Source organism: Ictidomys tridecemlineatus, chromosome 5 (assembly GCF_052094955.1).
Source record: "Ictidomys tridecemlineatus isolate mIctTri1 chromosome 5, mIctTri1.hap1, whole genome shotgun sequence".
In the NCBI taxonomy this organism is placed as follows: Eukaryota; Metazoa; Chordata; class Mammalia; order Rodentia; family Sciuridae; genus Ictidomys; species Ictidomys tridecemlineatus.
In genome coordinates, this window is record NC_135481.1 from 90,519,182 (window position 1) to 90,541,871 (window position 22,690).

The 22,690-nt window shown below is 45.0% G+C and overlaps 1 protein-coding gene across 1 annotated transcript; it reads left to right on the forward strand.

Annotated features, from left to right (window-relative positions):
• The first annotated feature begins 2,739 nt into the window (after nucleotides 1–2,739).
• Ajuba (ajuba LIM protein) lies at nucleotides 2,740–13,008 on the forward strand. Its single transcript, XM_005338780.5, has 8 exons — nucleotides 2,740–4,170; nucleotides 6,923–7,024; nucleotides 8,802–8,869; nucleotides 8,987–9,049; nucleotides 10,097–10,227; nucleotides 10,311–10,362; nucleotides 11,077–11,145; nucleotides 11,603–13,008. The coding sequence occupies exons 1-8, from the start codon at nucleotides 3,135–3,137 to the stop codon at nucleotides 11,726–11,728; spliced, it is 1,647 nt and encodes a 548-aa protein (XP_005338837.1). The 5' UTR covers nucleotides 2,740–3,134; the 3' UTR covers nucleotides 11,729–13,008.
• Nucleotides 13,009–22,690: the final 9,682 nt, after the last annotated feature.

The window sequence follows — 22,690 nt, forward strand, 5'->3', positions numbered from 1 at the left end:
ACCACTGGGTTCTATTCCTAGTAAAATACACACATGCACACGTGTACAAAGGAGGAAGAGAAAAAAGAATATATACATTAGTTCAAGCACAGTAAGGATTCATTGAAAGTTTCTAAGAAGAAAAATGAGATGATCAGTTTTATGTATTGTAAGAATCTCTTGAGGTGCTGGGGATATAGTTCAGTTGATAGAGTGCTTGCCTTACATGCACAAGGCCCTGGGTTCGATCCCCAGCACCACTCACACACAAAAAAAGAAAAAAAAAATCACTTGACCTAAGGGTGTAAGATTGATTGGAGGAAGACAGACTTGTCTGGGCACTCTTGCTTTGGTTTAAGAGAGACAAGACAGACACTATATACTAGTGATCAGGTGAGAGCAGACTTGAAAGATATTTAGGAAGCAGATCTCATAGGACTCTAGGATTTGAAGTTAAGAGAATATAGGGTTGATGCTTAGGTGCCTGGTGTAAGCAACTAAGTGGCCAATGGTGCTGGAGGAGCCAGTTGCAGGAAGCAGGAAAAATGAGCTCAATTTAGGGTGTTGGGTATCTCTGAGATACCCAAGTGGAAATGCTAGTAGTCATTTGAGTTTTTTGTTTTTTTTTTTCATTTTGAGTTTTTAAGTCTAAGAAAGTCTGGGCTAGAGATTCAGATTTGTAATTAAAGTCTTGGGGATAAAGAGGGCCTCTGGAGCTCCCAGTTCCAGTTCAGACTGTGGAATGGCTACCCTGAGGTCATAAGCACTATTGGAGCATGTCCTATCAGGTACCCTACTTTCCCTTCACTCTTCTCTGCTTTCTGTTGTCCCCTGAAAACACAAGCTGTTTGTTTTAACTATGACCATTGTTGCCACCACCCAAAGGTGGGCCTTTTCAATGGCTTCCTCAGAGAACTTTTCACAAGATTTACTCTCTCATCCTCACTCCAAAAGATCAAATGTAAGTAACCTGGAAGGAAAAATCTGGGTTTTCCTTCCTCATGTGGAGTCAGAAAAGGAGGAGGGAGAGCATTATGGTTTTTTTGTTTTTTGTTTTTTGTTTTTTTTTGTGGTGCTGGGGATTGAACCCAGGGCCGCCTTGTGCATGCAAAATTATGGTTAATTCTGAAGATGTTTTTACAACAGGTTCCAAATGTAATCTGATAGCTCCCTCTGTTACCAGTGCTTTCAGTCCTCCCAGCTTCCAGTTTGACAGTTAGCTGTCCTAAGGGTCAGAGAAAGCTATAGGCTTGACCAGGGAAACAAGCTGATTCTCTGGAGAGATGAGGTCTGGTAGACAATGCAACTTGAGCAAAGACATCAAATAGTTTGTGCCAAATGCATTTCCCAAAAACATTAACCTTTTCTTCCCCATTCCCCAAGGCTTCACTAAAATTATAAAAGGTGTTCAAAATGTTGAGATGAAAATAATGTGCATAATTTGTTTGCATGTAATTTCATACTCATTTAATAGCTAAATACAAAGGAGTCATTAGCCTTCTCCATTCTACTCCCTCTACCCCATGTCCCTGATGTGCTAGTCTGGACAAAATCATTGGGCTCTTTAGCTGTAGCCAGGGTTTCTTCTTCTTCTTTTTTTTACTGTGCTGGGAATCCAACCCAGGACCTAGCAGCATATGCTGCTAGGCAGGCACTGTACACCCCCCGGCCCTCCTTTTCTTTATTCTTGGTTCTTCCAGTATGGCCAGTATCAGCCTCTTTTCCTCCCCCCCCCCCCCCCCGCCCCCATTCCTTTTACTTGCTACTTCCTCTAAACGGCATTTCTTTTCCTCTCATAAGTTCATACTTCCTCTTTGTCATCAACATTCTGTGACAACCAAAACTAAAGGGGAAAGTTGGCTGGCATCAGGGGGTGGGGATGGGGGATATGTTCAGGCCTTGGATCCACCCAATCTTACCTGAAATATTTGCTAAAAATCTCACTTCCCAACACCAGGGGGTGTCTATCTGTCCTTCCATCTCTCCTACCCTTCAGGTAGCAATGAGTTCCAAACCTTTTCCTCACTGCTTTAATCTCCTTCCTTCCTTCATAAAGTGGGGATCAGTCCCCAACTTTTTTTCTTACTCCTTTTCATTGCTTCTACAAACACATAAATCTTCCACTCTCCTTCTCTACCGCCACAGAACTGTGAGTCCAGAAAGTTGTGTCTTTTATTGCAGTTTATCTGTCTCTTAAGTTCTCAAGACCAACTTGTCCTTTCTTTTGTCTACACATCCCTTGGTCTCTGAACCTCCCAGATTCCCCTTGGCTCTCCCTTTCGCTACCTGTTACACCTATTCTTTTGGGAATCCTTGCCTTTCAGGGCTATCTTTACCTACAGGTCTCTAAACCTCTTTACCTTTTTTCTTTCTTCCTGTCTTCAACTTTGGGCTCCTCCCTATCTTACCACTTCTGTACAGTCTCTCTCCAAGTCTCCTGCAGTACCCACACTAGGAACAAAGTCACGGTGTTTGCGCACAACATGCCTCCATCACCCCTTGCCAAACGCATGACATTCCAAAGTGCCCCTCCGCGCATTCCAAATGCAAATAAAGAGTCCCCATTCTCTCTTCCCTTACATTTTTTCCTGTTTCAATTCTAAAGTGATGGGGTCACAGCAGCCCAAACTGCCCCTTGCCCTCCTCCTCGAGTCCTGTCGAATCTCCACGTGCAGGTCACTTAGTCTTGGTGACCCCCCCCCCTCGCTACGCACCAGAGATCCCTGCGCAGACACCCCATTGCTCTTGTACACACAGCGCTCCGCCCTTCCAGGAAAGTAGATCCGGCCGAGCAGACAAAAGTTTGGGAGAGAAGTTCGATTTGTGCCGAGTGTGAGAGCTAGGGGGGCGGGGGCCCAGAACAGTCTGGTTGCGGGGCGAGTGGACGCGTGAACTGGTAGACCTGCGGACGGGACAGCCGTGGCTGCAGACCCTTCTATCCCGGCTTAACCCCAGATGCTCGGGAGGACGCAGTCCCTCCCTCTGGGGGATGCTGTGGGATTCCCAGCGCCGGGAACCCGGGCCGTCCGCTAAGCCCTTGTGCCTATCCTGTGCCCCTGGGGAACTGGAGTCCGGCTGCAGGGAAAGAGAAGCGGCCGCCGAGACCCTGCAGGGTGCCAGGTGGGGAGGGGGCTGGAGGCCCCAGGCCCGAGGGTATGGAGCGGTTAGGGGAGAAAGCCAGTCGCCTGCTAGAGAAGCTAAGACTCTCGGACTCCGGCAGCGCCAAGTTCGGCCGCAGAAAGGGTGAAGCTAGCCGGTCTGGGTCTGATGGGACCCCCGGGCCGGGCAAGGGACGCCTGAGTGGGCTGGGGGGACCTAGGAAATCAGGGCCCCGAGGAGCTACTGGGGGACCCGGAGATGAGACATTGGAGCCAGCCCGGGAGCAAGGCCCCCAGGACGCTGAGCGGAACCCGCGCGGCTCCTTTGAGGCGCAGCGCTACGAAGGTTCCTTTCCCGGGGGACCGCCGCCCACCCGGGCCTTGCCTCTACCTCAGTCGTTACCCCCAGATTTCCGGTTGGAGACCACGGCTCCGGCCCTGAGTCCCCGCTCCAGTTTCGCCAGTAGCTCAGCCAGCGACGCGAGTAAGCCGTCCAGTCCCCGCGGCAGCCTGCTGCTGGACGGGGCGGGAGCTGGAGGAGCCGGAGGTAGCCGGCCCTGCAGTAATCGTACCAGTGGCATCAGCATGGGCTACGACCAACGCCACGGGAGCCCTCTGCCCGCAGGGCCGTGCCTGTTTGGCCCACCCCTGAGCGGGGCTCTGGTCGGCTATTCCGCCGGAGGGGTCCCGTCTGCCTACCCGGAGCTCCATGCCGCCCTGGACCGACTGTGCGGGGCTGGCCCGCGGGGGTTCGGCTGCCAGGAAAGCCGCCATTCATATCCCCCGGCTCTGGGCAGCCCCGGAGCTTTAGCCGGGGCCGGAGTGGGAGCCGCGGGGCCTTTGGAGAGACGTGGGACTCAACCCGGACGACACTCGGTGACTGGCTACGGGGACTGCGCCGCGGGCGCTCGATACCAGGACGAGCTAACTGCGTTGCTGCGCCTGACGGTAGGCACCGGTGGGCGAGAAGCCGGCGCCCGCGGGGAACCCTCGGGGATTGAACCATCGGGTCTCGAGGAGACGCAGGGTCCATTCGTTCCGGAGGCTGCCCGGGCCCGGATGCGAGAGCCAGAGGCCAGAGAGGACTACTTCGGTAAGTGAGAGAGTGAAGTGGCTAGGGACTGAGAGGGATCCGTCTCAGCATTTGGCTCTCCAGTGCCCCGACGGCCCAAATTGCCTGTATCCTGGGGTCCAAGGAGGAGACGCTGGACCAGAAAAAAAGAGGCCAGAGGGATGGATGGGGGCGGACCTCAGAATGCTCTCCCCTTCCCACTGGGTTGCAAATGGACCGGGCTAAATTCAAACCCCCTGATTATCTCGTGAGTCCCAGTTTCTCACGCATTAGAGAACCTTAGGTTTTCGCTGTTGGAGGCCTTGTAAGGAGGGGACCTAGTGAAGCAGTGAGAGCATCCCCCAACCCCCCGACTTCCCCTTTCCCGGTGGTGCCCCTACAGGCTTCAGCGTGCCGCGCCCCCACCCCGGCCCTGGCTCCGCCCGCAGGAATTCGGGGAATGCGCGGGTGGGGGGGCGGGGAGGGCGGGCAGTTTGCGTGCCGACTCCTGCCCGAGCGCTCCAGGTGCCCGCGGGCGGGGCCCACCGTAGCCGAGGGGTGGGGTGCGCTCCTGCGCCCAGGATCTGGGCGTGTGTGGGGGGGAAGGCTTCCTAGAACACGAGGAACCGTGGCCGCTGTCTGGGAAATGGAGCCGAGGAGGAAGGATGGAGCTCCCTGGAACGGAAAACAGGGACCCAGGTGCTGCTCATCCCCAGGCCTGACGAGGTGCGCATGGGCATTGAAGCAGAGATCAGGTGGTACCAGCCTGTTTCCTCATCTTCTGGAAGTGAGGGCAAAAGTCCTGACCACTGGACAACTATCACCCTGGATGGATATCGACCCTGTGTGACTGCCAAAAATAATCTGGCCTGGAGTTCTGGCCTTAAGTGCTCAGAATTCAGGCTGAAAGTAGCCCCTTCTTCCTGCTGCTGTTAAGAGAAACCTGGTGGTGGCCTCCTTCACCCACAATACTTGTTGAAGAAGTATTGATTGATTACATGTTTCAGCTAGAGGGTAAAGTGGGATTTTAGACAGTTTTTTAGTCTATCCCCCACAAACTACTTCATCATATAATCTGATGGTGTAGAGGAGGGCTCAGTCCCCAGAACTGTGGGCCTCTTCAGTTTTCCAAGTATCTTCTCCCCTGCTCTCTCACCATCCACATCCCTGCCCTCCATTCCAGGCTGTAGAAGTCCTTGGCTAGAAATGTGAATAGGGAGAGGAACTGCTGCCAGAGAGAGATAGTTGGAGAGGAAGCTCAGAGGTGCAGGATGGAAGGCCCTGCATAGTTCAACCCCTAGCCCATTCATTTCTCCCACCATGGGAAAGGAAGGCCTAGAGCAGGTGATGCTAAATTATTTTGATCAAAGGAGACTAAGTGACAGGGCCCATTTAGCAGTTTCCTTTTGAGGCCTAGGAGAGGTATCTGGGAAATAAGTCTCTTTGGCTAAACCATCTGAGTCAAAATGAAGAAAGGAACTCAGAGAAAGTGCAATAAAATAGCAGGATGATTTTAGGTGTGGATATGTTGGGTGAGAGGAGGTAAGTTAGACATGCCTGTGCAGTTTCCTCCTGTCTTTCCCTAGTATCTAAAGCTTCCCTAAAGAATACCTCTGACAAGACCCCTGGTATGGCAATCTTAGGCAGATCTCCTCTTCCATGAGGAGGACACATTTTTAATTTGGAGGTGGAGGTCTCTTATCCCTGGACATCAGGTTGTCTTCCCTGACAGAGCCCCCTACCAGCTTCAGTCCTAGTCTGATTGTACCCTCTTACTGCTGCCCCTAATAGGGGCCCTCTTCCTTGGCTTCAGCCTTGCCCAGCTGCCAGAGGGTGGGAGCAGGACAGGCCTGGGCCCATCAGTTGCTGCAGCTGCTGCACAGGCTCCCAAGCCCCTGGGCAAAGACTGGGATGGGCCCCAACAGGCAGGGAGTGTGGCAGTGTGCCCAGGGAGAAAGGTGGGGCGGGCCCGTTGGGATCTGCTCCCCAAAGACAGGCCCTAGCCCTCACTCATGGGCCTGGAATTGGGGAGTGGAGGGAAGAAAGAACACACCCAGGAAAGGCGGGTGCCAGACCAGGTGCATGTATCTTAGTAGGGGATGTTGGGGGAACTGCAGCTCAGCTCTGTTTCTTGCTCTTGTGTGATAGATGGCAGGGAGGCACTGGGGATTCTGCCAGTTTCCCCTTCCTGTGCAAACCTGGTCCCTAGAACACAACCTGCATTCTCAGCAGCCACCTCCGCACAGGAGTTATGCTCACAAGGCCCTCTGCTGAGCGAGGTTCTACTCTCTGTTCTTGAAAATGTGCATCAGAGAGAAATCATTCCATACCTCAATAGCAGCTTGTTTTATAGATGGGAAAACTGAAGTTCTGGAGAGGCCTCCTGGGCCTAACTTCCTTTCTGTAGGAAGTTTTTTTTTTCATGTCTTCTGCTGGGCCCCTGTGCATCTCTGACCATTTGTCCCAGACTTGCCTGTTTAGTGTTTTCTGCTTAACAGAAACTAAACATCTGAAGGCCAAGGACCTTATCTTTGACATTCTTCAGAATTAGGTACTGTACTAGGCACAAAATAGATGCTCAGAAAATCAAGTAAACAAGAATGGAATTACCCCTCCAAAGACCTTGCTACATCCCATTTCTTGCTCTTCTCCTCAGGAGGGAGCCCAGTAAAGAGAGCCTGTTTCCTCTGACACATCAGGAAAAAGCACTAAGGAAAGCTTGGGGGATTCCTGGATTTGAACTGGGGTTTGGTGAGGGTGGAAGTGATGCTAACAACCTCTTCTCTCCCCTCAGGCACCTGTATCAAATGCAACAAAGGCATCTATGGGCAGAGCAATGCCTGCCAGGCCCTGGACAGTCTCTATCACACCCAGTGCTTTGTCTGCTGCTCCTGTGGTGAGTGTGGCTCTCACTCAAGTACTCCCCCTACCTCTCCCCACATCCATGCTTACAAGTGCTGGGGGGAACCAGGGAAGAGCTTGTGCCTCTTCATTTGCTCCAAGACCTTGGTGGGGACTTGGGTCCCTACCATGTATCTGGAGGCCCACAGCTGCCCCACCTTCTCTTGCTTACCCCCTCAGCTCTACCTGGCTTTCCTTCCCCCATGCTGGGTCTGCTTTTTGGAGTCCATCCTCCCTGCCCCTGTTCAGCCTCTTTCCTCTCCTATCCTCCCTCTTTCTTGTGCCTCCCTGCTTGCCCAGCCTGGACTCCCGCCCAGCCCTCCAGTCTCTCCTTGGTGGGGTTTGGTCTTGGGCAGCAAGTTGCCTGGGGCGACAGTGAAAGACTGGAATGTGGGAAGGGTGGGGTATGGGCTGGGGGAGTAGGGAGCTGTGGGGGGCGGAGAGGGGGTTTTCTCTTGGCTGGTCAGAGTTCAGCCACCTCGCTAGAGTGCAGGCCACCAGGCCATGCCAAGCTGATGACATCACGCTCCAGGAATGCCCGCTGCTGCTGTTAGCTCAGGAGGCCCTCTGTGGGGGGGTGCTCCCAGCAGCCTTAACTCCCCCTACCCCGCCCTCCCTCACCTCTCATTACCCCTTCCCCACTGCTTACCCATTCTGATTCTTTTGCTAAACCTTTAATCTCCTATCTCTGCCTGTCTGACTCCAGCACTCAGCTTTTCTCTCATTCCCCCAGCTTCTGCCTGGTTCTTTTTAGGCTCCTCTGTCTGTCTTTTTTATAGGGCCTCTTCTGGATATGTCTGTCTTTCCTTCTCTTTCCTCCCCTATGTCATGAATTTCTAAGTCAGGTCTTCTAAACTACCAGACAGCTGGAAGTGGAAATTTTGATGGGAAGAAGGCGAAAGATAGGAAAATTGACTATTCTCCACTAGTTCTCACTCCTCCCTCATCCCTGACAATTGAGACACCACAGAGCAGTTTCTGGGTAGTTGGTCAGATGGGAAATGGTCCTGCCTTGTCTGCTTGCAAAAAGTCTTGGGCTGCCTTTGACCCTGAAGATTCTGGGTCCCTCCAAGTTTGAGGAAACAGACCAGTACATCAGGCAAGGGTACCCATTTTGATCCCAACAAACCACTTTGTTCCTGCAGTAACTCCAGTATGTCCTGACTTCCATAGTCTTTCTCAAGGAGCTAGACAGGTCTTTGAGCACAGGATGTCTGTGCTGAGGCAAAGATACTCCTAGGTTGAAAGGCTGTGACAATTTGATTTTTTTTTTTTTAATATTTTTAGTTGTAGTTGGACACAATATCTTATTTTATTTATTTTCATGTAGTGCTAAGGCTCATACCCAGTGCCTCACACATGCTAGGCAAGTGCTCTACCATTGAGCCATAACTCCAGCCTCAACAATGTGATTTTTTTTTTTTCCATGCACATTGTATAGCACCTAGCTCAGAGATCCTTTCTATGTATTCCAGCATGCAGTTGGCTTTGTTCTCCCAGGTGGCTCTCTATGTACTGGGCACTGGAGGGGAAAGCATTCATTTGGGGGAGGATGGTAGAAAACTGTTGAGGATGCAGGAGCCAAAGGAGTGAGGAGAGAAGTTGGTTGGAATGCAGTCAAAGCAAATTGGAGGGGTGTGGGAAGGAAAAGCACTAATGGGCAGTTTAATCACACTATGCCTGTACAGTGCATCACTGGGTAGCAAGAATACCAGAGTGGGCCTTGTGCCTGGGCTGTGGGATAGGTTCAAGCTCCTCTCCGTTGGTTCTAGGGAGAACTTTGCGCTGCAAGGCTTTCTACAGTGTCAACGGCTCTGTGTACTGTGAGGAAGATTATCTGGTGAGTGAGTGGTCCCCTGGATGTGGAATTGGCTCTCACTGGAACTCCCTTATTAGCAACCCACCAGGGTTACACCCATCATTTTCAGCTGGTAACATCCAACTGTCTTTTCTCTAGTTTTCAGGGTTTCAGGAAGCAGCTGAGAAGTGCTGTGTCTGTGGTCACTTGATTTTGGAGAAGGTAGGGGATGTGTCTTCTGCTGAGCCTGTGAAACTGCAGGAAAGAAACCCTTCACCAGATGAATCACATTCTTGCCATTCCTCCCCAGAGCAATTGTTTATAGTGCCTTCCCTATGCCCCTGAGATGGAGTCCCATCCTAGGCTTCTGTGACCTGACCCCTCCCTGATTCTGCAGGCACAACCAGGCCCTCCAGCCTGAGCTAGAAGTGTGGTGTCCTGGGTCTTTTTATTTTTTTATTATTATTTTTTTATTTTTAGTTGTAGATGGACACAATACCTTTATTCTATTTATTTATTTTTATGTGGTGCTGAGGATCGAACCCAGTGCTAGGCGCACATTCTACCACTGAGCTACAACCCCAACACTATATCCTGGGTCTTAATCCCTATTCTTATACTGGTTGAATCAGTTGAAACTCAGTTTTCTTTTCTATAAAAAGAAGGGTTTGGCTCAGATCAATGAATCTAACCCTGGCAGCCTAGCAGATAACATGGGAAGAATAAAAATATATATATAATATATTATTTAATGTGGAGTCCCCTCACCAGAATTGTGAATTGTGATAGAAGATTGAATTAGAACCCACTCATTGGTGTTTATTTGTTTTTTTGTTTTGTTTTTAAATTATTGATCTACATTCTTAGTCCTTTTTACTTTTTAATTTGAGACAGGGTCTTGCTAAATTGCTGAGCATCTCTTTAAGTTGTTGAGGCTGGTCTCGAACTTTCGAGTCCTTCTGCCTTAGCCTCCCAAGTTGCTGGGATTACTACTGGTAAGCTCTGCTGTGACCTGGCTGCATTGGTAATTTTTTAAAAGCTCCCTAGGTGATCCTAATATTGTAGCCAGGTTTGAACTGTAATGACCCAGTTGGTCTCTACTACTTTTTTCAGGGCTTCTATATTTAAGACTCCTTGGTCCCCTCAAATTACATGTAAGCTTACAGGAAGGGGTTGGACAAGGTTAGTGGGAGCAGTAAGGAACATAAAGGGTAGCTAGAGAGCTGGGGCTGGAAGGAAACTAACTAATTCTTCCACCCCATGAGCCAGATCCTTCAGGCAATGGGGAAGTCCTATCACCCAGGCTGCTTCCGATGCATTGTTTGCAACAAGTGCCTAGATGGCGTCCCCTTCACAGTGGACTTCTCCAACCAGGTGTACTGTGTCACTGACTACCACAAGTAAGTCCAACCCTGGGGGTGTCATGTGGAACTGGGTCCAGGGATTCTTCAATCTCAGCTCATCACTAGGTTTTTTCTTTTAGAAATTATGCCCCTAAGTGTGCAGCCTGCGGTCAACCCATCCTCCCTTCAGAGGTCAGTATGTCTGGGTTCTTCTGCAAGGTAGCCAGTGCTGCTGCCTCTAAGAGAGGGTAAGGATATGTGGCCTTGGTTCCCTTGGGAAATGGTGGTGCTGAGGAATGCACTCTAGGAAGATTCCCGTGTGACTTTGCTCTTGGGGTCACCACCCTGACCCTAACATCCGGGCCTGGACTGTCCGATAGCCTCAAGGGGCTCAGATTCCATATCTTCCATCCCAATCCCAACAGAGGAGAGCTTTCAGTGAGGTTGAGGTCATCGAATCCCAAAGTAGGGGCTGGAAAAAGGTGAAAGAATCTTCAAGGCTGGTAGCATGGAACCAGAGATGATTTAAGTTGTAGGTATGCTTAGGGAGGGAAGCCAAAGGCCCTTGAGGAATTAGACCCTATTGGTCCTCTTTGCCCTCAGTTTGGCCTGCTTTATTTATATTCTGTGCCCTCTTTGCCCTCAGTTTGGCCTACTTTATTTATATTCTGTGCCGCTTACCCCCTCTCTTCACATAGGAGCATGGAGGAAGCATCAAAGAGGGGGAGGGGAAGTGCTCCGAGGATTTGCCAAAGCATCTCAAAGCTACCTATGATTTTTTGATTGTAGAGAGACTCTGGTGGCCTTGGTCCATCTTCCTATCGGTGCAGGAGGAGTCCTGTGCAGAGGGAGGGAAGTTGGGGGTGCCATGCTGTTCTCATCTCCATGGGGGTCTGCATTTTTCAGGGCTGTGAGGACATTGTGAGGGTGATATCCATGGACCGTGATTATCACTTTGAGTGCTACCACTGTGAGGTGAGTGTTGGGATCCAGGGCAGAAAAATGGAATTGGGAGGGAGGGGATGAGTTAAGTACTAGAACAGGTATGATTCTTTCGGAGAAAACCAGGAAGGTGTCCTGACTTATCTCTAGTCTTTTGCTCGTCCTCCAGTCACTCTCTCTATTCCTAGTATTTAAGTCTTTCTGAATCTGGCTTCCCTAGATTCAAGACTTTTTTTTAAGACTAGGGAACTCCTGCTAACTGCTGGAAATGGGGGCTTGTCTCATTATTTCTGCAGCTGCAGCGACACCTGGTGTCCAGATGAGGTATTTCTAAGGTTTCTCTTCCACCTTCCCACTGGCAAGCCCCACCCACTAATCCCAACCCTTACTTCCAGTCTTTAGGAGTCTAGTGTTGAGCGGGGCAGACTCTTAGATGTCCTCAGTGTCCAGGGTTCCTGGGCAAAGGTGAACTAGGTTCTTTCTTCCCCAGGACTGCCGGATGCAGCTGAGCGACGAGGAAGGCTGCTGCTGTTTCCCTCTAGATGGGCACTTGCTCTGCCACGGCTGTCACATGCAGCGACTCAATGCCCGACAGCCCCCTACCAACTATGTCTGAGCCGCAGTCACCACTGTTGCCATCGCCATCATTGACAAATTTCTCTGGCCAGTGGGGCCCTTCCGAGGCTGAGGCAAGGATACATTGCAATCCTGGCAGAATAGTCCTCTGGGGAGGGCCTCAAGGGCCAGGGACCCAAAGAACATAACATTCCAAATGGATGTGGAGTAAGAATATTCTGATTGCCAGGGTGGGGATGACTGGTCTTCCCACATGTGCATCCTGATCTATTGCATATGCTCAGACGGGTTCCATGCTTTCTGGACGTCTGATTATGATGTGTATCTCCAGTGTATGTTCGTGCATAAGTCAAGCAATGTTCTGGATTATGGGAGGAGAGGACATCGTGGGAATGCCTCATTTTTTGTGACCCACACATGGCATCAGATTTGGGTCACAGTCTCCTATCTCTATATCTGGATGAAGAGATGGAAATCCTGGACTTTATTAACAAGTTATTTCTTAGCCTTTTTCTTTCTAAGAACCAGGAAAGCTCCTCATCCCTCTGCTGGGAATGGGGACCAACTCCTGGTGGCCCTGCTGCCGGTATTGCCTGTTTCTCAGGGACTCATGTGGGCCTGTACTTGGTTGCTCTTCTGCTTAGTTGGGGAGGTAATGAGCAGGTCTCTCTGTGTGTAGCTTATTGGGCGGGATGTCTAGGAAGCTTCAGGCTGGTCCCTCTCCCTACACACTCCCAGGTTTAGGTGCACTGAGCCCTATAGCCCAGTATATGTGCACATGGGTACATTCATACATGTGTGTGTGCTTGCCTGCATACACTCACAGTTATTCCCTTCTTCTCAGGTCATTCTTATACTTGGTTCTCTAGCAGTAGCTCCAGACCTGCCATCTCTCAGAGGGATCTCAAATTATGTACACTGCAACCCCAAAACTCAGGTTGCGGGGAGCAGGAGGGAGCAAAACACGTTGATTCTAGTCAGTTTGGCTGAAACTTGAATTCACCTAAAGCTAGAGCTCTTAAAATTTATGCTTAAAGTTCAGTTCATTTAATGACCAATTTGCCAAAAGCTCAGTTCCCTTTTGGGTGTTTGTATATTCTTTTAGATGTTCTATTCTTCTTTGTCATGCTTTGAGTATTTCAAGGACTTACATCTGTTCATCCAAGAGTACTCCTGAGTTAACAGCAACATAAAATTATCAATTTTGCAGCACTTTGTAAATGAGATTTCTTGGATGTCTTTTGCTATATTATCTACATTTCAAACACTTTTTTTAAAAAAAAGTTTAAAGTTTCTAGCAATAAATACAATTGACACAAACATTTTGTGTATCCCTTTTTGTGTTTCGTAGTCCAGTATTTCTTTATAGTTAGATGCCTTGAAAAATGTAATGGAGCTGGGCTCAGTGGTGCAAACTTGTAATCACAGCAGCTTGGAAGGCAGGAGGATCCCAAATTCAAGGTCGGCCTCAGCAACTGAGGTCCTAAGGAACTTAGCAAGACCCTGTCTCAAAAAATAAAAAGGGCTGGGGATGTTGCTCAGTGGTTAAGCACCCCCTGGGTTCAATCCCCAGTGCCAAAAAAAAAAAAGGAATGGAGTTCAGTAGGACTTTGATGCTTTGGTCTGACTTCTGTATTACTGCTGTTAAAATGCCAATGTATCATAAGCAAATGAATAGGCATGAGACATACTCCATTTACTAACAATTAAAGGTCATACAGACAATAGCAATAATAAGTAAAAAGGGTAAATCTGCTAAGTCTTTCAAAATGCTGCAGATTTGATACATATTCATTTTAGGCTAATTGTAGATGAATTGATCTTTTTTTTTTTTTTTCTCTTTTGTGGTGCTGGGGATTGAACACAGGGCCTTGTGCATGTGAAGCAAGCACTCTACCAACTGAGCTATATTCTTAGCCAGATCCATTTTCTTAACCTCTATCACTTAGTCTCAAACTGAAAATGCTGACTCCTCAGGACAGACATTCCACACTCGGAGATTATTCCAAGATGATGTCCAGTCATCCTGGGAATTCCATAAAAGGGGCCTCTGAGTGAGAGGGGGAGAGGTCAGGTTCATTCAACAGGGTACTAGTGGGTGAAATGTACTTCTTAGAGATAAATTTTCTAAAACTAGACTACTTGTTCTGTAGGCCTGGGAAAACCAAAAACTTGTGTAGCTTTACATCTGTCCCTTCAGTTTTTTTTTTTTTTACTCTGGGGATCTTAACTGCTCTGTCATCTGACCTTTTGTTTCTTGTTGTGATTTTGGCCTCCCTCTGTTCCTAATCTAACTGGATCTTTTCCTTCTAGGTCTGTGCTGATCTGTCCCAGCCCTGGGACTCCCTAAGACACTTCTTGCCAATAGGCTACTATTCCCTTCTTCCCAAGGAAGACATAACACCTTAGAAGAGCAGGCTGTGATAGAATAACCCCAGCTGCCCCACATCATCAATGGTGGGCTCCCCATGTGTGTCCTGCATCCCACCTTGGAGCCTCCATTTTTCCTGTTTGCTGGGAGACTGTTCCTCTTTAATTTTTCTATTTAATATTTACAGTTGATAGTGAAAAATTCATGAGGTAGTGTGAAAGTAGACACTGTTTGGCCAACTTGCCACCCAATTTTCTTTTTTCTTTTTTTAATTTTCTTTCTTTTTTTTAAAGAGAGAGAGAGAGAGAATTTTAATATTTATTTTTTAGTTTTTGGCAGACATAACATCTTTGTTTGTATGTGGTGCTGAGAACGGAATCCGGGCCGCACACATGCCAGGCAAGCGCGCTACCGCTTGAGCCACATCCCCAGCCCGCCACCCAATTTTCATCAGCAGCCACTAGTTCTGAGGTGAAGAAAGGGTCTGACAGCAGAGTTAAACACTTTGCTCTGGACACCTCTAGTTGCCATTGGCCCAAATGTGGATTATCAAGAACTAGGCTGAGGAGGTTCTCTCTCTGCTTAAGTCCTTAGAGACCTGACTGTCCTGCCCTCCACCACCTGGGGCTCTTGAGGCTAGGGAAATGCCAAGATTCCATTTATAAATTAGATTGGGGATTCCTCAGTCTGGGAGGAGGTAGAGAAAGCTATATCTAAGCACATAAAGCCAGTTGGATAAGGCCCTCAGTGTACCTATAAACAAAAAGAAGAGCAAAAGTACTGAAATAAAAGATTGGGGGAAAAAAAAACAGGTAAGCTAAAACATCTTTTTAGTTTTTCGTTTTGGAAACACCAATAAATACCCTAGAGCTGGCTGGGGTCATTCAGAGCTCTTATGATAAGGCTCCACAAAGGTCTAGCCAATCTCAGTCCTCTCTGATCTTTTCTACTTTGCAGACTGGGCCTCTGCTGTGCCAATCTTATTGAGGACCTTGGAACTGTGCATTTGGCCCCAATTGTAAAGGACTAAGGCTTGACCTTGAAAACAAAAGCAAGTTGTTACTGGGACTTATAGATGAGATCAGGCTAACTGTGATAGGAGAACAACCATCAGAGGCAAATTCTGTTTACTGCAGGTGTTGTTTCACCTCCATTCTTACTTGGAAAGGATAGTGCTGACCCAAATGAAGGGAACCAGGGTGCCATACAAGCAGGGAGGGACAGGTCAGGAGGAATAACTACTGAAAGGTACTAATTAGGCTTAGAAAGTTAGAACCAAGAGAGGTTGATTTTAGAAGATAATCCAGTTACCTCATTTTATTAAAGAAGAAATAGAAACTGAGTGATGTGATTTACCCAAGGTCACAGCTGAATGAAGACTATAACTTTTGAAGACTAATAAAGAACTGTTTCCCTCTCTTCCTATGTTCCATCACAGGGACTCCACAAGTGAGCAGAAAAGCTTTATTTATCATTGTAAATGAGATTCACACTTCATTATGACAGAGAATTCAGGAAAGACAAGAAACACAAGCAACAATATTGAAAACTTTGGGTTCTTACCAGTGCTTTTTCGTTAATTAGGACTAACTAGCCAAAGTACCTTTAATAGGACTTTAGGAAAAGCACGGGAAATATATTGCAAGACAGTCCCTGCCCTTGAGGAGGTCACAGTCTAGCCAGGGAGACACACACATAAAATGACTTGAGAAGATTACAAGCAACATGTCAACAAATGCAAAGTAATTGATTGTTACAAATAAAAGACCTAATGCCGCAGGGTACAGAGCATTGATGAGTGAGACTTTGTCTGGCTTTGTCTGTAGATCAGAAGGTGACAGCAATCAGGCTAAATTCTGCCCCCAAATGCATTGAGTTTAGGCCACTGGAAGAATTGTTGCTGTTATTCTTGGTGCTGGATATTGGACTCAGGGCCTTTGTGCATGCTAACACACTCTGCCACTGAGCTTACACCCCCAGCCCTGTCTATTTTCTTTTTAATATTGTATTATTTGTTAGTGGACCTTTATTTACTTTTATGTGGTGCTGAGAATTGAACCCAGTGCCTCACACGTGCTAGGCAAGTGCTCTACCACTGAGCTACAGCCCTAGCCCTATTTTTTTTTTCATATTAAACCCTAGTTGATAAGAAGAAAATGCCAGCTAATAAGTGCAGAAGAAAAGAGAGAATTGGAGGGGGGGGGAAAGCATTTTGTGAACTCCAATAGAATTATTGATTCTGGCAAAAATTATTAGTGTTTTTAAAAAAATAGGTGAGGCTAGGCCTGGTGGTACATGTCTGGAATACCAGCTATTCAGGATGCTGAGGCAGGAGGGTTGTCAGTTCGAAAGCAATCTGAGCAATTTAGCAAGACCCTGACTCAAAATTTGAAAAAAGGGATGGAATGGAGCTTAGAGGTATAGTGCTTGCCTAGCATGTGCAAGGTGCTGAGTTCAATCCCTAATACAGAAAAAAAAAAAAAAAAAGTTGAAACTGCTGAAAGACTTAAGGGGCTTAACAATTCAATGCACAGTTTTGGATTCCCTACTGGTATAAATAAATTACTATAGAAGATATTTTGGAGTCAATTAGAAACATTGAAATATGGACAGGGGATTAGATTAGGTGAAGATTTACTGAGCTAGAACAATCAAAATCATTAACAAGGGGCTGGGGTTGTGGCTCAGTGGTAGAGTATTTGCCTAGCATGCATGGGCACTGGGTTGGATTCTCAGCACCACATAAATGTAAAATGGGGATAGTGTGTCCACCTAAAACTAAAAATAAATAAATAAATAAATAGATAGAAATAATTAACAAGCAGGTTCCAAATCCATATTTATAGGATAATCACATTTTGTTTTTAAAATGTCTACCTGGGCACAGTGGTGCATGCCTGTAATCCCAGTGGCTCAGGAGGCTGAGACAGGAGGATCGGGAGTTCAAAGCCAGCCTCAGCAAAGGCAAGGTTCTAAGCAACTCAGTGAGACCCTGTCTCTAAATAAAATACAAAATAGGACTGGGAATGTGTCTCAGTGGTTGAGTGCCCCTGAGTTCAATACCCAGTACCAAAAAATAAAATAAAATGTCTATTTATTTGTGAAGAAAAAATCTAAAAGGATTTTCACTAAGATGTTATCAGTGATATGAGTGATGAGAATATGTTTTTTGTTACCCTACATTTTCTATTTGTATGCAATACATGTGTATTGCCTCTATAATAAAAATAAGCTATTACAAATAAAATGTTGCCAACATTTACAATTCGGGAGATTTCATATAAAATTTTGATTATTATTTGTGAAGAACTGCATCTCTAAAGTTTTTTGAATAATCAGAAGATATGTCACCCTAGGCTTCCATTACCACATGGCAGCAATGGCTTTGGTGTTGCCACTCTATAGAGTGACCACACACATCACTAGACATCAGGTCTAGATGTCCACTGGAATTGAATGATGGATGATCTTTTTTTTTAAAAAGAGTTTTATTTTAATTCTTTAATACCCAGCATGCATTCCTCATTTCTTTGTGTGAATGGGGTGGGGGTGGTCTATGATAATCGGGGTGGGACCCAGGGCCATGGCACATACTAGGCTAGCACTCTGCCACTGAGCTACATCCTAGCCCTGATGGGCACACCAGTCCTGATGGGTACTTCTTTATTTGATGTATTCCCTTAGTTTACTTAGTCTGTCCTTCACATATTGTATACCTGCCTGGCTCCTGTAGATGTTAAGGACAGTAACTCCTGATTTGGATGATTCTGATGAGCTCCCTATATATACAGTCTTCAATTGTTAATCATTAAAAAAAACCAATATATTAGTTTTGAAATGCTACTCAGGAAAAAAAAAAAAACATCAATTCCAGAATGATCTGTGCCTTCCTTTTTTTTTTTTTTAAATAAGGCAAACTAGGGCTGGGGATGTGGCTCAAGTGGTATCGTACTCGCCTGGCATGCGTGCGGCCCGGGTTCCATCCTCAGCACCACATACAAACAAAGATGTTGTGTCGGCCAAAATAAATAAATAAATAAATAGATATTAAAATTCTCTCTCTCAAAAAATAAAAAATAAATAAAAATAAATAAATAAGGCAAACCAGTCATGGGAAACCCAGATGTAATAATCTCCTTAGCTACTCTGGTTGCATATTGTAAATTAGATGAGAAAAATTTATCTTTGGTAAATAGAATATAGAAAGTATACTAAACTGCCAACTTCTTCAAAGTTTTGCTTTTTTTTTTTTAACCATAAGTCTTAACCATAGAAGACATTTTTGAAATTCACAATGTTAAGTTCTTCCCAGGCATAAAACTCTAAATGCCCTTTGGATAGTCTGTTTCTCCCACTGGTTCTAATAAGATTTTTAAAGGAGAAAATCTCCTCCATATGCAATTCAATGTAAGACAGTGTTACCATCAGTTTAAAGTCCAGGGAAATACTTTTATCAGCTTGGCACACGCTTTCAAATTATACCAGCATACCCAATTGTTATAATAAGAACTGCACACGTGTTTCCTGTCTAGCTTTTCAAAATGATACACTAGTCTTCCTCTCTGATTCCTCTCATATTCCTTTGGTAAAAACTGTTACTGTTTCAGTCTGTCCCATTTTTGAGTCAAATTTCTCATTTTTTTTTAATATCTAAATTTTTTTATCAGGCCTAGTTTATATGCTAGTTCTCTTTAGGTTCTCAAAGTAAAACCAGTTTATATAACAAGTTTCTGTGACCAGATAGGCAACCCTTGAAAACACAAAGGGCAGGGTTTGAAATCTTCTTTGAAGCGTTAAGCAATTGCAAAAATGGCACATTATGAACATTTGTTCTGAAATTTTCCTTTGATGCCATAGGTTGATTACATATTTTATCTTCTTGTTTTCTTCTCAAATCATGTACTTAACAATGGGCATGAAATTTTCTGGCTTAGTCATCAATCGTTGTCACTCTGAATACCTTCATTTTCCACTCTTGAAAATAATTCTGAAATCTTTTGACTGCAAGTAAAATTTTTTTCTTCCTGAAACTAGTTTCTCAGTCTATAATATCAAAATATATTCAAATACTTTCAAAGTGGTATAGTAAGAGAGGACTGAACCCAGAGATGCTTTACCACTGAGCTACATCCTCAGCCCTTTTTATTTTTTCTTTCTTTATTTTTTGGTGGTGCTGGGGATTGAACCCAGAGCCTTGTGCATGGGAGGCAAGCATTCTGCCAACTAAGCTATATACCCAGCCCCCACCCCCAACCCTTTATATTTTGAGACAGGGACTCACTAAATTGATGAGGCTGGCTTTGAACTTGCAATCCTCTTGCCTCAGCCTCCCAAATTACTGGGATTACAGGCCTGTACCACTGTACAGGCCTCACCCAAGTTTTCCTAAATGATCAGTTACGTGTGATTCCAAGTTTCAAAGATTATTTAAATGTCCTAGATTTGCAACCAGTTGTTTTAAACCCATAGTTTTTAGTGTGAAAATATATTTTTACTTGAAGGTTCCCATTAGTATAATAAATAGAATACTAAATACTCACCTGGAATCACTCTCTTGAGCACTATTTTGTTGCCTGCCTGGAGTGGGAGACAGAGTGCCTTCAATATCCTTGTAAATTTTCATTCTTCTTGGTAATTTTATTTTATGTTTTCAGTACTGGGGTTCTCTACCACTAAGCTGTATCCCAGTCCTTTTTAGTTTTTGTTGTTGTTGTTTGTTTATTTTTCAGTGCTGGGGATTGAACCAGGGCCTCTATATTTGGGAAAGTACTTTACCGCTGAGCCACATCCTCAGCCCCTTTTTAGTTTTTGTTTTGAGAGAGTCTGGCAAACTTGTCTCAAAATTGCAATTCTCCTGCCTCAGCCTCCTTAGTATCTGGAATTCCAGGCTCTTCTTTGTAATTTTAAACAATACAACAAAGAACTGTTCAAGTCTGAAAAAATTAAGTGAACTTTTTCTCAGACTCCCATTTACGTTTATCATCAAGTTAAGAACATATCTATGGTAGGAAGATAGCAAGTTCAAAGCCAGCCTCATCAATTTAGTTAGACTCTGTCTCAAAACAAAAAGATCAAAAGGGCCAGAATATAGCTCAGTGGTATAGCATTCCAGTACTCCAAAAAAAAAAAAAAAAAAAAAGCATACTTGAGCATGTCTCGGCCACAGCATTAAAGAGCACTTAAGAAGCTGAATGATTATATTTTGCATATGGCATACCAGAAGCTGAGATGAACAACACTGATGAGGAGATTGACCTATAAAGGCCAAGCATTCCACAGAAGAAACAAAACCATTTAAGGTATTAGAACTGGGGGAGGGGAGTGTTTAAAAATTCATTATTTCAACAAATAAATTTATTCTTTCAACAAATAAATGTCTCTTATTCTATATGTCCTGAGATTGATAACTTGGGGTGATAGAGGAAGTGCCTCCTTGAATACAAACCCAAACAAATCAAGATTTTAAAGGAGATTTCATATTACCTCTCAACAACAAAAAAGACATGAACTTTAAAAAATGGATTATTGATACTAGTAACATGTATGAATCTCAAAAGTAATTATGCTGAATGAAAAAAAAAACAAGCCAACAAAAAGGAGTATTTATTTATAAAAATCTAGAAAGTACAAACTAATTTAAAATGGCAGGGAGCAAATCAGGGGTTGACCAAAGGTAGAAAAGCTGGGGAGGAATTGCAGAGGGACATAAATAAACTTTTATTTTTATTTTATTTTTTTTTTGTTTTGTTACCAGGGATTGAAACTATGGGTGCTTTACCGTTAAGTTACATTCCCAATCATTTTTATTTTTTATTTTGAGATAGGTTCTTGCTAAGTTGCAAAGGGTCTCTTAAGTTGTCAACCCTGGCCTCGAATTGCAATCCTCTTGCCTCAGCTTCAACCAGTTGCTGGGATTACAGGCATGTACCACCACATCCAGCACAAAGAAACTTTAAGGGGGCGATGAATATGTTCATTATCTTGAGTAGTGATGGGTTCACTGGCGTATAATTATAGCAAAATTTATTTAATTGTACACTTTAAATATCGTATGCCAAAAAACCTCAAGAAAGCTTAAAAATATGTTCTGGAAAATAGGAAGGAGAAAGACAGAAAGAAAAGTGGGGAAGAGAGAGAAAATTCTAGGGCCTCTCTCATAATTCTTTCTTGCTCAAGGACACAAGATGGTGTCTGACTGTAAGATTTTTTTTCACAGTACTTCGCTGCATTTTTAACTGCCAGGATGGTCTATAAGCCTCAACTTTAGTCTTATGCTGGCCAATAAAATCCCTCATGCTGGTTCTATCTCCTCTTGGACCTGAAGTGCAGTTTATACTTCTTGTCTCTGCCTTCATTTGCTGGTATGTTTCTTCCGTTCTAAATGATCCAAATTTTTTCTCTCCTTTCAGACCTAGCGAAAATAAGATTTATTTCACAATCTTTCCTATCTGTTTCTGCAGAAAAAAATTCTGTATTCTCTTCAAGTTTCTCTAGTATTTATAATCTAAACTGCTCTTTTGACACCTATTTGCTTCCTTGTATTATTTTCTTTTCATGTGCATCTTCTCAACAAGACTATGAACTTCTTCAGACCAGAGACTAAGTCATATATATATATATATATATATATATATATATATATATTTTGTCTCTGCCAAGGCACTTAATAATAAGTGCTTAATAAGTGTCAATTTAAAACATCTCACTTTTGTAGTCTTTCCAATGCACTTTCTAGCCATTATCTCATTTGATCATTACATCAACACTTATGAGAAGGAGAAGCTAGAAATATGTTATTTCCTCCTTTTGACAGATAAGGAAACCTGAAGCCCAAGGTCACACAGCTTGTTAGAGAGAGACAGGGAACAGACAATTGAGAGAAAGGTCTGATCCAATTCAGTTTCCCACCACTGTCTTCTGCGTCCTGCCACCTGAAGACAAGGCTTCTGCATGCTTCGCCTCCTCATTCCCCAAGTACTTCAGAGCTACTTAGCCAAAGCTTTGTAGTCCATATTTGAGAACTCGACAAATTTGGGAGATGAAATTTCAGTAGGTTTCTGATCAGTCACCAAAGCATGCTTGCTATTTTGTTCCAAGTGCTGTTTGTTAGGGACATTATGCCTGATATTTAATGATGCTGCACTACAGAATTGAAGAAGCATAAATGATTTTTAAAAGCTTTGGAAAATGACAGCACTCAAGTATTAAACATCAAAGGAGGCAGCTGAGAAGCTGACCAAGGATATGAAATTTCTGCACTGGACCACATCATTCCTCCATTATGTATACTGGTAGAATTTTCTAGCTGGTACTATAGGAAAAGGTGAAACATTCCATTTCTCAGCACACCTTGCCCGAGAGGTCCCCCAGCTTCTTCTCTAATGCAATAGTTGATAACCCTGGTGTGGTTTACACACACACACACACACACACACACACACACACACACACACTTTTTTTTTTTTTTTTCTCTTTTTTTCTCTAGTGCTGGAGATTGAACCTGGGGCCTCACCCTGGGCAAGTACTTCACCACTGATCTACACTCCCAGCCCATTATTTTATTTTTTATAATTCATCTCCTAACTAGATTAGATTCCAGTCAACTTTGCAAAAAGGGTGCAGGTGGGAGTG